The sequence below is a fragment of the Rhinoderma darwinii genome, chromosome 5 (genome assembly GCF_050947455.1).
Source record: "Rhinoderma darwinii isolate aRhiDar2 chromosome 5, aRhiDar2.hap1, whole genome shotgun sequence".
Lineage (NCBI taxonomy): Eukaryota > Metazoa > Chordata > Amphibia > Anura > Rhinodermatidae > Rhinoderma > Rhinoderma darwinii.
Genome location: NC_134691.1, coordinates 59,567,704 through 59,586,684, shown reverse-complemented (window position 1 = coordinate 59,586,684; position 18,981 = coordinate 59,567,704). Strand labels below are relative to the sequence as shown.

The window sequence follows — 18,981 nt, the reverse complement described above, 5'->3', positions numbered from 1 at the left end:
CAGGCAGATATCTGCTTTTATTTCCAAAGTGCTAGCAAAAAGCGCCTGCTACCATCTGCCCGGTTGCACTGGGCCACACCAATGTTTTTTCTTTACGCTAGATTGTGCCATGATTGTACACTATGTTTAGGAGAAAGAAGCTCTTATTTCTCTGCCCTTTAGTGGTTGCGTTGGGCGGTGATTGTCCAGGATCGGACTATCCTTTTCCCCATCAGCAGAAGAGAGGAGACCACGGAATTGGTTTAACTGTGAAGCAAAATGAAGGCATTAGTATTGTATGATGTATGGGACAGGTGCTACATGAAAACCATGATCGCTCATGAACATTAGGGTATGTTTACACCGGTAATTTTCATCCGATTTTCGGGCCGTAAACGCCCCGAAAAATGGCAAAAATACGGAAGTTGAATGCCTCCAAACATCTGCCCATTGATTTCAAATCGGAAAAACGTAGTTTCATTCCAAAGTGGTGTTTTTTTACGCGGCCGTTTGAAAAAACAGCGCGTAAAAAAACGCTCCGTAAAAAGAAGTGCATGTCACATCTTGAGCCGTTTTTGGAGCAGTTTTTCATTGTGTCAATAGAAAAACAGCTCCAAAAACGGCCGCAAAAAAATGCATCAAAAAACGTTTGATTCTTAAAGGGAAGGTGTCATCATTTTTTTATTTTTTTTATTATATTGCTTTTTATATAATGTAAACAAAAATTTTATTTATTTGTGTTGTCACTTTCTACTTTTTAATGTAGTCATACTTTTACTTCTCTATGGGGGCTGCAATTTTTTTTTCATCTCTGTATGTGTCGATTAACGACACATACACAGATGGAAGATGGCAGCTACAGGGCATAGGGCACAATGAACCTGTCCATTGCCTCTGCCATCTGGCTCTGTACTGCGCAGACGCAGGTCAGAGTCACACAGCAGAGAAGCCGGTTTGTAGGGAGATAGCAGGCGCCATTATGAAGACCAGCTGCACTGCAGGTAAAGTGTGTGTCTGTCTGTCCCTCTCTCTCACAGACCCTCGCTCTCGTGACCCCCCACGGGCCGCCCATGCATTGCATTGCAGACTACAAGCTGACATAAATGGCCCTTGTATTCTGCTGACGATACCTGCAGTGCAGCCGTGGAGTCTGTCATCCCCTGCCGGTTTATTATCCGTGCAGCTCCTGCTGATATTCTAGTAGGCATCTAGTCATCATACAACTCCCTAATATAGTTCATGAAGCTCTGCTAATATATTCTTGCCTAATCAACCATGATCTCCAACTACACCTGTCATGGCATGCTGGGAGTTGTAGTTTTGCAAGGCCATAGGTTGGAGATCAATGACTAACTTATCACCTCCCATACCTGATGTAGGTCATGTAGAAGACAGGCACGGGGAAAACGTATCCTGGCAGTAGCGGTAATGTATGACGTCACCATTTATGGTGCCCGTGTCTTATAGATAGTGAGAAGAGATGGACTGTTGTTATGCCCATTGGCACAGCATGGCAGCCTCTCTCCAATGTCCATTTACAGAATGTAGGTGCCGCAAATAGTGACGGTTTTCTGCTTTCATTCATATATTCGATGGTTGCTGGAAATGCATTTATAAGCAGAGGTTCACCTAGGCCTTATGCCAGGGCTTCACTTTCAAGCCTGCCAGGCAATTCTTTTGTATACTACATTAATAGATGGTATGACTAATTATAATAATAGCTAACAGCCCATAGCACTGTATAATGCAGTAGCGACTTAGTCTTGCTGTGTGTTCGTTGCTTTGTTTCTGCAGTGATAACATATCGTGCTTGTTCTGATCTTCTAAGGGCCTTCTAAGGGCCGTTGCTTCTTTGTGTTCCTTGTAAAGTCCCTGCCAGTGTCTGTATTTAGCAGTACTGTGTGTGTGTGTGTGTGTGTGTGTGTGTGTGTGTGTGTGTGTGTGTGCGTGTATGTATGTATGTAGCAGTGCTGACTTTGTGTGTCTGTGTAGTAGAGCTGAGTCTGTGTGTATGTATGTATGTATGTAGCAGTGCTGACTGTGTGTGTCTGTGTAGTGGAGCTGAGTGTGTGTGTGTGTGTGTGTGTGTGTGCGTGTGTATGTATGTATGTAGCAGTGCTGACTGTGTGTCTGTGTAGTAGAGCTGAGTATGTGTGTATGTATATAGCAGTGCTGACTGTGTGTGTCTGTGTAGTAGAGCTGAGTGTGTATGTATGTAGCAGTGCTGACTGTGTATGTCTGTGTAGTAGAGCTGAGTGTTTGTGTGTATGTATGTATGTAGCAGTGCTGACTGTATGTGTCCGTGTAGAAGAGCTGAGTGTGTGTGTATATGTATGTATGTATCTATCAGTGCTAACTGTGTGTGTTTGTGTAGTAGAGCTGAGTGTGTGTATGTATGTATGTAGCAGTGCTGACTGTGTGTGTCTGTATTAGAGCTGAGTGTGTGTGTGTGTGTGTGTGTGTATGTATGTATGTATGTATGTAGCAGTGCTGACTGTGTGTGTCTGTGTAGTAGGGCTGAGTGTGCGTGTGTGTGTGTGTGTATGTATGTATGAAGCAGTGCTGACTGTGTGTGTGGTAGAGCTGAGTGTGTGTATGTATGTATGTATGCATGTATGTATGTATGTATGTATGTATGTATGTATGTATGTAGCAGTGCTGACTGTGTGTGTCTGTGTAGTAGAGCTGAGTGTGTATGTATGTAGCAGTGCTGACTGCGTGTGTCTGTGTAGTAGAGCTGAGTGTGTGTGTGTATGTATGTATGTATGTATGTATGTATGTATGTATGTAGCAGTGCTGACTGTGTGTGTCTGTGTAGTAGAGCTGAGTGTGTGTGTGTATGTATGTATGTAGCAGTGCTGACTGTGTGTGTGTGTGTGTGTGTGTGTTAGAAGAGCAGAGTGTGTGTGTATGTATGTATGTAGTAGTGCTGAATGTGTGTGTCTGTGTAGTAGAGCTGAGTGTGTGTATGTATGTAGGAGTGCTGACTGTGTGTATCTGTGAAGTAAAGCTGAGTGTGTGTGTGTGTGTGTGTGTGTGTGTGTATATGTAGGAGTGCTGAGTGTGTGTGTGTGTGTGTGTGTGTGTGTGTGTGTGTGTATGTGTGTGTATGTATGTAGCAGTGCTGAGTGTGTGTCTGTGTAGTAGTGCTGAGTGTATGTGTGTGTAGCAGAGCGGAGTATGCACGGGCACCGCTGATACTTCATAGCCGCTTATCAGCTGTTTTGAAGAATCAGCGGCGAGCACCCCCCCCCCCACACACACACGTGTTTTTTTATGCTGTTTTTAGCATGTAAAATGCACCAAAAAAAAACGTGACAAATACACGCCGTGTGAACCGGTCAACTGAAAAGTCATTCACTTCACTTTCATCATTCTAAGGCCTTATTTACACGAGCGTAGTTCAAATCACGCGCGTCGCACGGACCTATGTTAGTCAATGGGGCCGTTCAGACATTCCGTGATTTTCACGCAGCGTGTCTCCGCTGCGTAAAACTCACAACATGTCCTACACTTGGGCATTTTTCGCGCAAGTCAATGGGTGCGTGAATATCGTGCACAGCAGACGGAAGCACTTCCGTGTGTTGTGTGTGATTCGCGCAACAGTAGATCAAGAAATTAAGGAAAAAATAAAACCACTTCCTTCATTTCTTTTTCTAAACATCAAAACCGAGTGTCATAAAGGATGGCATATGTGTGAAAATCACGCAGCCACGTGCCATTCACTGATGACACACGGAACAGCAATGTGCGCAAAACGCACACGTTCGTGTGAATTTCGCCTAAGGGTATGTTCACACGCAGTGTTTTCAGCCGTTTTTCGGGCCGTTAACGTCCTGAAAAACGGCTGAAAAATCGGAAACAGAACGCCTACAAACATCTGCCAATTGGTTTCAATGGGAAATACGGCGTTCTCTTCCGATGGGGCGTTTTTTACGCGGCCGTTTTCCAAAAACGGCACGTAAAAAGACGCCTGCCAAAAAGAAGTGCATATCACTTCTTGGGCCGTTTTTGGAGCCGTTTTTCATTGACTCTATAGAAAAACAGCTCCAAAAACGGCCGTAAAAAACGCTGCCAAAAACGTGAGTTTGATTAAAAAATGGCTGAAAATCAGGAGCTGTTTTCCCTTTGTTTAGTAAGTGTGTGAACATACCCTTAGCCTTTTGGTGTGTCCTATAGCTTCTGCCAGCTGCAGAATCACACCCAAATAGCAGCCGGACACTGCTTAGCAATTTGAAGACCTTTTCCTGGCTTGTAAGAGGGGGGTGAGATTTCCTCCCACATTTACGGCAGTTGTGAGTCAGGTTGCTTTGCCTTATTCACCTTGCTGTAATTCTGGGAAGTGCTCCCTCTGGTGGCCAACATAGGAAAACATGTCAAATTATTATTTGATTTTTAATACTTTACACCATGTGGAAGAAAAAAAAAAGGTTTCATTCGCGACACATTCCCTTTAAAAAACACCTGAAAATCAGAGGCTGTTTTCCCTTGAATACAGCTCCATATTTTACAGCTGTTTTTTGTTTTGCGTGTGATCGTACCCTTAGGGGTATGTTCACATGGTCTATTTTTAGCCGTTTTTCGGGCCGTAAACGCAACAAAAAAACAGCTGAAAATATGGGGGCTGAACGCCTCCAAACATCTGCCCATTTATTGGGAAAAAAGGCGTTCCGTTCCCACGGGGCATTTTTACGCGGCAATTTTTAAAAAAAAGCCCTTAAAAAAGAAGTGCATGTCACTTCTTGAGCCGTTTTTTGAGGCATTTTTCATTGTCTCAATAGAAAAACAGCACCAAAAACGGCCGTAAAAAACGCATAAAAAAACCCCAGATGCATAAAAAACTGCTGTAACTCAGAAGCTGTTTTCCCTTGAAAACAGCTCCGTATTTTACAGCCGTTTTTTGTTTGCCGTAATCGCCCGGAAAAACGGCAAAAAATACGGGAGCTAAACGCCTCCAATCTGATCATTGATTTCAATGGGAAAAACTGTGTTTCGTTCCCACGGGACATTTTTTTAAGTGACGCATTTACTTAGGGTATGTTCACACGCAAAGTCAAAAACGGCTGAAAATTTCAGAACTCTGATTTCAAGGCGATTTTGAAGCTGAAAATGATACTTCTGTCAATTTGAAGCTTCGTTTGAGACTTTTTAGGAGGCATTTTTTTGAGGCGTTTTTCAAGTGACATGCTCCTTTTTACGAGGCATTTTTTTAATTCAACAGCGTAAAAATACGTCTCATGTGAACAGCACAGTGTATTTCTCATTGAAATCAATAGGAAACTGTGTGCAGGCTTATTTCAAGTGTATTTTGGAGCGTTAGGGTATGTTCACACGCACTATTTACGGACGTAATTCGGGCGTTTTTGCCCCGAATTACGTCCAAAAATAGCGCCTCAATAGCGCTGACAAACATCTGCCCATTGAAATGGGCAGACGTTTGTCTGTTCACACGAGGCGTAATTTACGCGCCGCTATCAAATGACGGCGCGTAAATAGACGCCCGCGTCAAAGAAGTGACCTGTCACTTCTTTGGCCATAATTGGAGCCGTTATTCATTGACTTCAATGAATAGCAGCGCCAATTACGTCCGTAATTGACGCGGCGTTCAAGCGCCTTCACATGCCCTTACGGCTTAAATTACGGGGATGTTTTCAGGCTGAAACATCCCCGTAATTTCAGCCGTTACGGACGCCCTCGTGTGAACATACCCTAAGGGTATGTTCACACGGAGTGTTTTCAGGCTTATTTTGTGGCGTTTACTCCTCAAAAAATGCCTGAGAAAACGAAAGCAGAACGCCTACAAACATCTGCCCATTGATTTCAATGGGAAATAGAAATACGGCGTTCTGTTCCGACGGGGCGGTTTTTTATGCCTCGTTTTCCAAAAACGTCACGTAAAAAGATGCCCGCGAAAAATAAGTACATGTCACTTCTTGAGCCGTTTTTGGATCCGTTTTTCATTGACTCTATAGAAAAAAGCTCGAAAAACGTCTGTAAAAGATGCCGCGAAAATCGAAAATGGCTTACAAAACGTCTGAAAATCAGGAGCTGTTTTCCCTTGAAAACAGCTCCGTATTTTCAGAAGTTTTTGCTTTTGTGTGTGCACATACCCTAAAACACACACTTCGGTCCAGGCCCAGCTTATCATGTGTTGGCATATAGGTGGGAAGGTTGATATACAGCTTTTTCTTAGACGACATTCATATCAATCAAACTGATTCTCATTCTAATTTGTACAAATGAAATAGCAGTAATTGTGAAAATCTCACATATTTAGTGAAATTATGTCTAGTTTCAGGTATCAGAAGAAAAAAGTTGTGTGCCTATAAATTAGGCCTCCTAACTTTTAAAACATCTGCAATATAGTCCTAATTTAAAAGCCAGGGGTAGAGTACGGGGGGCAGTAAAGCCCTAATATTAAAGAGTAATTCCCAGGATATTCCACAGAATATGCCATAAATGTCTAAATTGGGAATGCCCCTTTAAGGAGTCATTCATCTGACAGCTAATATCAATGTAATTTTTTTTCAATAGTTCAGGGAGGAATTAATTGATTGGCAGACATCTCTGTTGTAACTGTTGTCATTTTTGATCATTATTCCAGTTTACATATAGAATAATCGACATAAAAAGCTGCAAAACGTTGTAATTACATTCCATTACTTATCTTTTACCGATCCTGGTTTAAAGCATGTAATATAATCTGGATCTAAACTTAAGCAAAACTTAAAGGGGTTTTCCAGGTTCAGAGCTATTTTTTTTAATGTTTTTTTATACTAATGAACTATCCAGAAAATAGGTCATCAATATGTGATCGGTCGGGGTCCTACACCCAGACCCCACACCAATCAGCTGTTGCAGCTGCCTTTGGGCGCCGGAAGCTATGCAGTGGTCGTGCCAGAAGCAGAAGGCTCCGACCAGTGGTGCAACTACCGCTGGTCCCCCGTCACGGGCACCCTCCATGCTCGGTGGCGCAGATAGCAGCCGCTATGGCTGCTACAGCGGTAGCGATGCCACATTTAATAGTATCTGCATCCTTAGGGCACAGATGCTATTGAACGCTATGGCAGAGCAAGGAGATATCTCCCTGCTCTGTCATTTACTAGGCTACAGGCCACGTTCGGCCTGCAGCCTATCGGGCTCAGGGATGGTATCCCTGCGCAGACCGACGTGATGATGTCACTGGATCACGCCGGCCTACGCAAGGATCCCGTCGGTGTTGATTCGCACCGTTCATCGCCGGAACGGGGCCTAAGTGAGTATGAAATTTTATTTGTTTGGGGGTCGCTATATGGCGCCATCTACAAGGGGGAGGTTGGGGGAGCCATCTACAAATGGGTGTGACACTGTCTACAGGGGGGTCTGTATAGCACAGTCTACAGGGGGGCTGTATAGCACTGTCTACAGGTGGGGCTGTATATCACTGTCTACAGGTGGGGCTGTATATCACTGTATACAGAGGGGGCTGTATAGCACTGTCTACAGGGGGGGGCTGTATAGCACTGTCTATAGGGGGGCTGTATAGCACTGTCTACAGGGGGGCTGTATAGCACTGTCTACATGGGGGGCTGTATAGCACTGTCTACAGGGGGGCTGTATAGCACTGTCTATAGGGGGGGCTGTATAGCCCTGTCTACGGGGGGCTGTATAGCACTGTCTACGGTGCTCGGAGCCAGGGGGCACTATTTACATGGGAGGCTGTGTGTGGCACCTAGAGGAGGGGGGGCAGTCAAAAGTTTGCTATGGGGCCCAGTCTTTCCTAGTTACGCCCCTGGCTCCGAGCACCGTATAGCAGCCGTGCTGCAGCTGTGTTACTATTCAAGTGAAAAGGTGCATAGCTGTAATACTGCAGCACGGCTGCTATACGGGGGTCGGAGCCTTCTGCTTCCGACACCGACCCTGCATAGTTTCCGACGCTCTGAACAGCTGATCGTTTCGGGGTCTCATTTACAGTACCTGCATTTTTTTAAATTGTGCTGCAGATTTCCCATTGCTGGAGCATCTGGGAACATACCCTAAGTGTATGTCGCACAGGTTGGATACGCTGCGTAAAAGTATGCAGCATATCTGACCTAGAGCCCACCGGGAATTCTGAGCAAAAAAACACTAAATTGTGGTACAGATTTTTGGGCGAAATCTCCGCTGCGGAAAACAGTTTTAAAAAAAAGCCAATACTTACCCCTCGGTCGTTGCCATAGCAACACGTCTCTCCGTTCCCTTAGCAGCGCGGCCTCCTGTGACAACACTGCAGCACATGTGACTGCTAGAGCCTATGATTGGCTGGAGAAATCACATGGGATGAAACGTCATCCAAGGAGGTTGGGCTGCACGGAAAACAGCAGGAAAGAAAAGGAGCCGTTGCTGTGACAACGCCATGGGGTAAGTAAAGACTTTTTTTAAAATTAATTTTAAGCAAAAAAAAGTTGTTTTTTTTAAATTTGCATTTTCTTGCAGCGAATTGAATTCAATGGGAAAAACTCACAAAAAAAGTTCAACGGTTTCACATAATAAACTTGCTGCTGGTTGAAAAACGAAATGAAAATTAAGCTTTTTTTAATTTGAAGCTTCTTTTAAGGCGTTTTTTTTAAAGCGTTTCTTCATAGTATCAATGGAAAATCAACTCTAAAAACACCTCAAGTGCTACTTCTTTTTACGAGGTGTTTTTTTCATTCAGCAGCGTAAAAAAAATCACCTCATGGGTACAGCGGTGGTCATCAGTGTCTAGTGCAGGCCATTGAAACAAAAATACTACAGCATAATATGTGCTGAGCGGTAGCTAGTTAGAATCTACGCCGGAATCCTGCAGCATAATATGTGCTGACCGGCAGTTAGACAGGTCAAGGCAATTTATACCCCTGAGGACGCTCCTCTATATGTGTTTAGAGGCGCAGAAACGCGTTGGGAATCTTGCTTGTTTGTGGCAACTAGACAAACTATTATTTATTTACTACGTTTGTGGAGTGTTGTAGCGATGGGCTAATCATGTTCAAACTGTCATATACACTTTCAACTTAGTGTTTTCAGTGGTTGGCTTCCGTTCACACTCCATAAAGCATCTATGATCTGTGTTGCCAACGCCTGTATTCAGATCCTTGGCAATTAGTGCCCTATTTTTTACATTAAATCTTTAATAAATTGTATTTTTAAACGTTTAGACAGGTAGCGTATTTTCTTAAGCTAATACTGGTTAATTGTGAACCGTTCGGAGAATCGTCAAAATGCAAATCTGCAAAAAATATTTGATGATCTCTATTTACAAGGTATGCAGTGAAAGGCTATGTTTACACATGGCGATTTGTTGCAGATTTTGGCGCAGATTTTTCTGCAAATGTGGTTTCAAAAGTAATGGGAAATATAAAGGAAGAACTTATACTTCTCCTTCCTTCTGTATCCACTTCTGCCCATGGCTCAAAAATCTGCATCAAAATCTGCACAAAAATGTGAAACAAATCGTGATGTGTGAACCTAGCCTTAATGTTCACTTTCTTGATTGTCATTACCTGGTCAGGGCTGATACTTATTGGCTCTTTGAATATAATCCAGGTGACACACTCATACAGTGGTGGGTGGGTCAAGGACCCAAGGTAAGTCCAGTAGTCTTTTGATGTAGGAAGCAGGGTAGATGGATCAAAGTTCCCGAAAGCTGCTTTTTTCCCCTAAAATGTGACAATATATTGTAATATTAGAGAATTAGTCCATTCCAAGAAACATATGCTGCATGGCTTACTTTGTATATAATAATTTGAATCTCCATCTTTGATCACTGGTGGATATACAAAATCTTGCATCTGTGTAATACTGTATATCTTTGTTACATGTTGTGCAGTTTTCACATATTGTTCAGTTAGTTTTCACTTTGTATGATAAAAAATCTCATCTCACTAAATTCTTAGCTGCTGTTGATGGATCTGATCATTGGTTAGTATATATTGTCACTGGTGTGTACAGTTTTGGGCACCAGTGAACAAGAATGACGTAGTAGAGATTAAGCAGGTTCAAACGCGGGAAACCAAAGTAATAAATGGAATGTGAGGACTACAGTACCGAGAAAGAATAGCAAAATTAGGGTTAGGACCTGTTCACATCACCGTTCGCTTTCCGTTCCGGGGTTCCGTCGGAGGTTTCCATCGGGTGAACCCCACAACGGAAAGTGAAAGTGAAACCACAGCTTCCGTTTCAGTCACCATTGATATCACTGGTGACGGAAACATCGCTAATGGTTTCCGTTCGTCACCATTACGGAAGATTTCCGTTTTCCGACGGAATCAATAGCGCAGTCGACTCCACTATTGATTCCGTAGACAAAACGGAAACCTGAGGAATGGGGACGAATGGAAACCATTAGCGATGTTTCCGTCACCATTGATATCAATGGTGACTGAAACGGAAGTTGTGGTTTCACTTTCACTTTCCGTTGCGGGGTTCACCCGACGGAAACCTCAGACGGAACCCCGGAACGGAAAGCGAACGGTGATGTGAACAGGCCCTTATTTCATTTAGAAAAGAGATGGCTGACCTGATAACTATGTAAAATTATATCAAAGGTCAATATAGAGATTTTTCTCATATTTACTGATCTATATTTACAAGGTTTGCAGTTCGTGTAATATAAATCATGATCTATTTATACCCAGGACTGTAACTATAAGGCCCCATGCACACAACCATAATTTATATCCGCAATTATGGATCCATAATTACGGATAAAACTACTGATCCATTCATTTCCAAGGGCCACAGACACCTTCCCGTACATTTACGGGTAAGTGTCCAGGCTGTAGAAATGACCCGCAAAAAATAGGACATGTCCTATTTTTTTCATTTACGGACCGTGCTCCTATACTTTATAATGTGAACACGGCCTGCAAATGCTGACCGTAAATACTGAACGGATGTGTGCATGAGACCTAACAAGAAGATTCTTTACTGTAAGAGAAGTGAGACTATGGAACTCGCTGCTAGCGGAAGTTGTCATGGTTAAGTGGGCGCCCCCAAGGGTAGTGGTCCCCGGCACTTGCCTGGGTCCGCCGGGTGCTGACGCCGGACCTGTTTAGGACTGTGCACTATAAAAGTTTTTCCAAATCACTTATATTAACCATTATGCTTCTAGCAGCAACACGGACTGTGTAAAGACTGCGTAAAGTCTGTGCTACCGGCTGCTCATAACTCTGCAGTTAGAGAAATAGCGTCCTGCTCGTCTTTATGGCTCCCGTATGCCGAACGGCCATTAGCGCTATAGAATTATATAGCGCTGGCTATAAAAACCAAAGTCCGTTCAGTAAAGACTAGAAAGTATCACATACAGTATGTGACGTTATACATCACGTGCCACAACAATCTAACTTCCCACTATATTATTATAAGTTGATTCACGTCCATAAATAAGACATATCACTAGTAGAAACATGTGTAGTAAATATTACTTACCTTCGTTTTAATTTGGTTTAATGCATCCACCACTTTCTGTAGACCAGTATGAGCATTACCGACCTTAAAAAAACCCAAAAAAAACAGTTAACCAAATCACAAACCGTACCGCTACATTTTAAAGAAAACCTGTCACAGAAGAACGAGTTTGTTTTATATGGCGACTGCACTCCCATGTAACCAGATATGCAATGCTCTGCATGTAAGGAATGTTTGATCCCTATTCATCATGATAAAGGAAGCGGAAGATCTGCCATGACAAACCTTACCTGCAACTTTTTATATAAAATAGATTTAGGTTTTGAGAATGAGATAATTCTTGGTTAGTACATACATACCTGTAAGAAAACAGTCAGTACAGCACATCCATCAAGATTTTGACAGGCCTCAGCAAAGCTGGAATATTTTTCTGAATTCCAGTGGACCAGATGCAACTATAGTAAATGAAAAACAAATAGAAAATCGAATTTTATAATTCAATAAAATATTCAATAAGAATAACATACCAGACTAATTAACCCCTTGAGGGTCCAGACAATTTTAGCTTTGGGGATCCAAAGAATTGTCTATTGTCTTTTGTCATTAATATACTAATCAGATATTTGTAAGGCCGCACACTTTGCAGCGTGTTTCATATTGTTACAGTTAGGGCAGATTCAGACGAACGTTGCGTTTTTGCGCGCGCAAACAACGCGGCGTTTTGCGCGCGCAAAAACCATTTGACAGCTGCGTGTGTCATCTGTGTATGATGCGTGGCTGCGTGATTTTCGCGCAGCCGCCATCATAGAGATGAGGCTAGTCGACGCCCGTCACTGTCCAAGGTGCTGAAAGAGCTAACTGATCGGCAGTAACTCTTTCAGCACCCTCGACAGTGAATGCCGAACACAATATACAGCAACCTGTTAAAAAAAAAGAAAAAGTTCGTACTTACCGAGAACTTCCCTCCCGGCCGTTGCCTTGGTGACGCGTCCTTGGTGACGCGCCTCTCTTGACATCGGGCCCCACCTCCCTGGATGACGCGGCAGTCCATGTGACCGCTGCAGCCTGTGCTTGGCCTGTGATTGGCTGGAGCTGTCACTTGGACTGAATTGTCATCCCGTGAGGTCAGACTGGAGGAAGAAGCCGGGAGTTATCGGTAAGTCAGAACTTAGTTTTTTTTTTACAGGTTCATGTATATTGGGATCGGAAGTCACTGTCCATGGTGCTGAAACAGTTTAACTCTTTCAGCACCCTGGACAGTGACTATCTCCTGACGTCGCGTACCGGAAATTTTTTTGCCGGGTTCGGCCAAAACGAGTTCGGCCGAACCCGGTGAAGTTCGGTTCGGTTGTCCGGGTTCGCTCATCTAAAAAGACACTCCGTTTGGATGTTTGGAAACAGAAAAGCACGGACCGAATACACGTTCGTGTGAATCCCCCCTTATAGGGACATCTCATATGTCTATATTATTTGGTATCTCGAAAATATATTCAATAGACAATATTGCTGTGAAAAAATTGTTTGTTTTTTTACAATTTTTTTTAACCACTACTGACATAAAAAAATGTGTAATCGCAAAAACGTGTATTTTATTTACAATGTTTATTATTTGACTCCAATATATTGGCACATTCATCAAGACTGGCTTTTCAATCTGTCTGTCGTAATATAAAGTGCGCAGGAATATAATGTGCCTTATTTATTAGAAGGAGCACACATTTCTCATCGTGCGCCAGGAAGGGAAATCTACGCCAACTATAAGCTGACGTAGATTTCCACTGTTTTGGGCTATTGGTGGTCACACCGCCTTCGGCTAAGCCCTGTCCGCTTTTAAAAGGTGGCAGAGAAAAAACTAAAATTTTTGTGCAAAGACTGGCATAGATAGTTTAATAAATTCTCTACAATATGGCTAAACAGCTCTAAAGTCCTTCAATAGAACTGGAGCTTTCTACCCATCACAGTGATGGCTTGTGACGTGATCAAAGGGGGTCTCGTTAAGTCAGTTCTTTTACATTCGACAATCAGTATTGATCGCAGCATACAAGGGGAAATCAGAGGTTTCTCTCATCTCTGCTATTGGATCGGGGTTGAATTGTTAAATTAGTTTGACAGAATATGGTGGTCTTAAAATTCGTATGGGTAACAGATCATTTGCGGTTCATAGTGGCTGTAGAAGTATGCAGCATTTAGTGTTTAATTTAAAATGAGTTACCTCTGCTGAATACGCCTTTCCATCCACAGTGTGTTCTGACCCAAAATCATTGGTCGGGCCCCAATGGAAGTGGAACTGGTTAAGCCTGTAACTGGCATTGAGTGGGCCTCCTTTAACCACTGCAAATAAAATACAGGTACTACAGCATTATAACAGTGATAAGATACAGTATAACCTGCAGGGGTGCACCCAGAAATGTAACTGGGGGACGGGGGAAGTTAATAATAACTTTTAATAAAGTTAAAGGAATAAAAGGCAAACCAACGCATTCCACTTCGGCGTATGATATAAGAACACTCTTTTACAATAAGGTCAATTGGGCCTTATGGACACGTTTAGCTTATTTTATTTGCTGGCGCATACGTCCAAGGTACACTGTAAACTAGTACTACTACCCCTCTCTGACTTCCTTCTATCTCACAGGGACAAGCAGCGATATAGTACTAATTAATATTACATATGTCATTTACTCTAAATATATATGATATTAATCAGTACTATATCCCTGCTCTTAGGTTTAGTTAGAAAAAATAAACCTAATTTTTTTCCAGGAAGGGTTCAGACCCATTAGACCCCCTCATCCGTGCACCACTGAATAACCTGTATAGACTCTAGCAGTGAATCTGTAGCTTTTATCGGACTCTGTTCCAAGCCCGGTCACATCCCATGTGCAAGTATACATTGGAAAACTCCAAATGAACCCATTATCATATCTACGAAAATATCTAAACACACAGTAATATGTAAGGACATCTTTATAAAATAAGGACATGCCCATCCCATATGAAATTCTCTGTTATAAGTTGCTCTGATACATTTTTTATATTTTGATAAGGCATTTATTCAATTTATTATGCATGATTACCAATTATGTTACCCGCTAAGAAAGAATAAAAATATACGATCATAAAACCCCTACAGCTGTGCTTTAATGTCAATGTCTTACCTGAGATGTCTGCAGTATCTTCAGAAATGACATGGAATGAATGCCCAATGTTGATGATAGATTTGATAGAAGCTGGACTGTAATTTATACTAAGAGACTTCAAGGACGCATCCAACTTTGCTTCCTTGCTTCTAATATCTATCGGAGACTGGAAGTCTCCTTGGGCAATGGGATAACCTTTATGCCAATGGTCAGGCCCTAAAGTAAAAAATAAATGAACGGCAAACAAGTCAATCTATTAATTTAATTAGTTTATATAACAATTAGGTGTAATATGTTAAAATTACTTATGAATCTGTATTTTCTGTTAGAAACTTATGGTGCCCATACACATATAAGGATAATTGTTAATAATACAACCAAAAAAGCTTATGGTTGGCATGAGTGTATTTCTAAAGTGTTGAGTTCAGACAGATGCAAATTTGTTTCACTGGGCATAACATAATTGAGTGTTGCGTTTAATTTTTCACAGTACACCAGCATTAGGCCTCATTCCCACGATTTTGTCAGACTTTGCATCGGGAAAAACACATGATGCAACAGACATGTCAGTGTTGCATCAGATTTGCGTCCGTGTATCTATATTTCTTGCTAGTTAAAAAAACCGGAAGGAGGCCAATTATGCAACCTTTGTCCCAATTTTAATCCCAACCCTCTGAAAACACCCAAGGAAGGTCACATGATCCTACAGACACCAATTTATATTGCTTCACAGCATATAGAGAGCTTTCTCTGATTCTACTGCTTTGTTGGATCCATTTTTGGCTATTTTGTGGCTGCTGATCATGTCTTCTGTACCTGTGGAAAGTGTGCTGTTGACCTGGCCTTGAGTCCCACAACTCTGGTCTATGTTGCATCAGCGTTATGAGATTCTCAGCATCAGTAAAATGTGGCATTATGTGGCAAGTGACTCGAGTAGGGGGTTTAGTTGCTCCAGCAGTGTCTCCTAAATGATGCAGGCCTCTGTACCCCACCGCTGTACTCCACTGCTGTACCCCACTCCTGGTTTCACTTTCTGTTGATTGCCAACAGATCTGTTAAAATCAGATCGTACACGGATGGCTTTCGTATGCAATCTGCTTCTTTATCATACCCATAGACTTGAATGGCCTAGTCTGATCAAGAAAAACTGACCAGAATATGACACTCACTAAGATTGTCGCGTCAGAGACACGGATCCTCTAAAAAGAAAAAAAAAAAAGGAGGATGTGTGAATAGCCCTGTTGACTTGTATGGGTCAGTGTACTATCCATTTTTACTTCCAAAATAATTCATTGAATCTTACAATAAGTAAACAAACGGGCAAGAAGCTAGAACAGTTGCTTCTTCTCAATGGAAACAACAAAACATAAAAGGGCAACATTAACCCATTACTGACTAGCAGCGACGCATGTATCCAACATGAGCGGGTGCTAGTTCCCGCATCATGACTGATTTATCCGTCACTCGGATCTCGTGGGTACTGCCACTGTAGCCACAAGATCAGTGGCAGGAGCACGGCTGTTGTACACAGCCAGGCTCCTGCCAGAATTGTATAGTACTTTGATTCCGTCAGTTTAACCCCTTAAATGTCACAGTCGTTAAATGTTGCGGTAGCTTCCTCTGTCACCCAATCGGAGATCGAGGGGAGCTGATGGTTACCATGTAATATGGGAGCCCCCAGGTCTGCCATCAGTAATTGCCTATTAGGCCATGCCTGTCAGTCTTTCACTCACAGGCAGTAATGCTTTGGAATACTAAGTATTTCAAAGCATTATATAAGTAATCAAAGAATCGCTGCTTCAAGTCCCCTAGTGGGACAAAAAAAAAGGTAAAATATAAGTTTAATAAAGTTTAATAAAAAAGTAAAAAGAGTACCCCCCAAAACAATAAATAAGTCAAAGCCTTTTTTCATTAAAAACTATTAGATTTCTTTAAAACTGGGTCAGTATAAAAAAAAGTTACCTAAATATTAGGTACCGCTGCAATCATAACGACCGGTAGAACAAATCTCACTTATCAGTTATACTGCATGGTGTACAAAAATACACGCAAAAAACATTTGCGGAATTGCTATTTTTTTTTTATTATTAAAGATAATTTATTGGCACTAAAATGGTGCCAATAAAAACGAAAGATCATCCCACAAAAAACAAGCCCTCATGCGGCTACATCGAGGGAAAAATAAAAAAGTTATGAATCTCAAAATATGGTGACACAAAAATTACTTTATTCCATAAAATTTGTTTTATCGTGCAAAAGTACTAAAACGTAAAAAAGACTATACATATTTGGTCATTTCTACCGACCTGTAGAATAAAGTTAACACGTTATTTCTACCGCACGGTAAGTAGCGGAAAAAAATCCGCAAAAAACAATGGCAGAATCGCAGTTTTTTGCATTACCTTCCAAAAAATGACTAAAAACAAAATCAATAAATTATATGCACCCCAAAATGGAGCCCTTGAAAAATACAACTCGTCACGCAAAAAACAAGCCCTCATACAGCTACAGGAAAAAGAAAAAAGTTCTGGCTCTTGGAATGTGAACTTGAAAAAAATAAAGCATAGTTTGGGCAAGAGGGCCTGGTTGTTAAGGGGTTAATCAAACAGCGACTTCTGTCCGTTTTTAAAACGGACAGCACGCTGAAGAGAAAAATGGTAGTGTGAATGCCATTGTTGTAGTCCTATGCAGACCTATGTGTCTCCATGGTTACAGACTACAATCAAAACCCAGATCCCGGATCACTTGTTATTCCACTCACTCTACCCCTCTTCTTTCTAATCTATGGACAGTAAAACAGTCAGATGGGAGACACAACGGCAGGCTCAGACTACACAGGTTTTCTTTGTAGTCTATATCTATGAAGACACATAGGTCTGTGTAGGAGCAGTATACACAAAATGGTAGGATATTTTAAATAAAGACTATTTGCACAGTTGCTTAATTTTACTTAGCAATAAAAAAAAAAAACTGGTTAGAAAAGTGCAGAAACCGTTTAGGCTTCGTTCGCATCTGCGTCAGGGTTCCTGTTCTGACGTTCCGTCGGAGTTTCCCATCAGAACGGGACCCTGACTGAAACAAACAGAAACCATAAGTTTCCGTTTGCATCACCATTGATTTCAATGGGGACAGATCCGGTGCCAATGGTTTCCGTTCGTCTCAGTTGGGAAAGGGTTCCGTCGTTGCGACGGAATGAATAGCATAGTCGACTACAGTCAGTACGGGTCCCGTTCTGATGGGAAGCTCCGACGGAACATCAGAATGGGACCCTGACGCAGATGTGAACGAAGCCTTAGTTTGTATTTTCAGCTTCTGTTCAACAAGCAGAAGCCCTGGGTTTCCTGTAAACATTACATAAGTTACAATGTATATGCTGCACAGTTTAATCCTTACCAATGTGCATACCAGCACTTACCATTATGCGCTTCATAACCCCAGGCTGATCCGCTCATGGTGAAAGGTTTGATAGAGCTGCTTCTTCCTCTGATGATGAATCCAGTGCCCCAGTATATATATACTGTCACACTGCTGGCATTTTATAAGTGGGTTTATGTGCCTTGTCTCATCCACATATGACACAAAGGCAATAAAAGACTTTCTTGGCAATTTGAAGATCACACAAAGTGATGACATTCGCTCATAAACAAATGCAATGGTGCCACAGATAAATGCGGGAAAAGTTATTATATGTCTACGACCTTCTATAGTGCTGATTCATGGCCCTTAGGCGTGCAATTGTCAAACGTGCCTATTGGAGTGAATGTCCTTCCTCCTTGAACAGAAGATTAGCTTGACTAAGGTTGAATATGGCAAATAACAATAGCAAAAGTTGTATGCAGTTTAAAGGGGTGTCCCATTTTTATGTTATGTGAAACGGAACAATTTTTCAATTGAATTAATAAAAAATGCTCATTTGTCTGATATTGCTGTTACATACTTGTTATGGCGCCCCCTTGTTTTCTTTTGATTCCCCCTAAGGACGTCTTCCTAATGTGTCCTGCATCGGTGGTGACACATGCCCAGTAACTCAGTCCTCCCACCCAGATCCTCTTGTAGATGTTCGGTGGAGTGATTCCTGCTATTCTGCAGGCCAGCCAATATAAATTGGCGCATTAGAAGCGCCTTTTTCTCCCCGGCACTAAACACAATAGGTAGAATATTTCTTAAAACAAGCAACATTTGCAGTGGAGCTTTCACTCTGCCTTTGGCCAGTTTAAGTATATTGCTCGTTCATGGGCCAAGCATTCTGAGTGCTTATCTTGGACATAGCCAAGTTACTAAGTCAGTCAGAGCTGTAACTTGAAGCTCCTGAACCCCAAATTAAAATCTGTGTGACTGCCACCCGTGCACCCCCTATAGTCAAAGATAAAAACCTCCCTGAACCCATACCTCCCAACTTTTTAATTCGGAAAAGAGGGACATTTTAAGCCACGCCCTAACCACGCCCAATATCCGG

General features: G+C 42.1%; 1 protein-coding gene across 1 annotated transcript; it reads right to left on the bottom strand.

Moving 5' to 3' along the window:
• Nucleotides 1–15: 15 nt before the first annotated feature.
• LOC142652459 (carbonic anhydrase 1-like) lies at nt 16–17,977 on the bottom strand. The gene is made up of 7 exons (XM_075828096.1): nt 17,941–17,977; nt 14,544–14,741; nt 13,598–13,716; nt 11,745–11,840; nt 11,407–11,469; nt 9,480–9,635; nt 16–246 (listed from the first exon to the last, which is right to left on the bottom strand). The coding sequence occupies exons 1-7, from the start codon at nt 17,975–17,977 to the stop codon at nt 127–129; spliced, it is 789 nt and encodes a 262-aa protein (XP_075684211.1). The 3' UTR covers nt 16–126.
• Between the last annotated feature and the right edge of the window lie 1,004 nt (nt 17,978–18,981).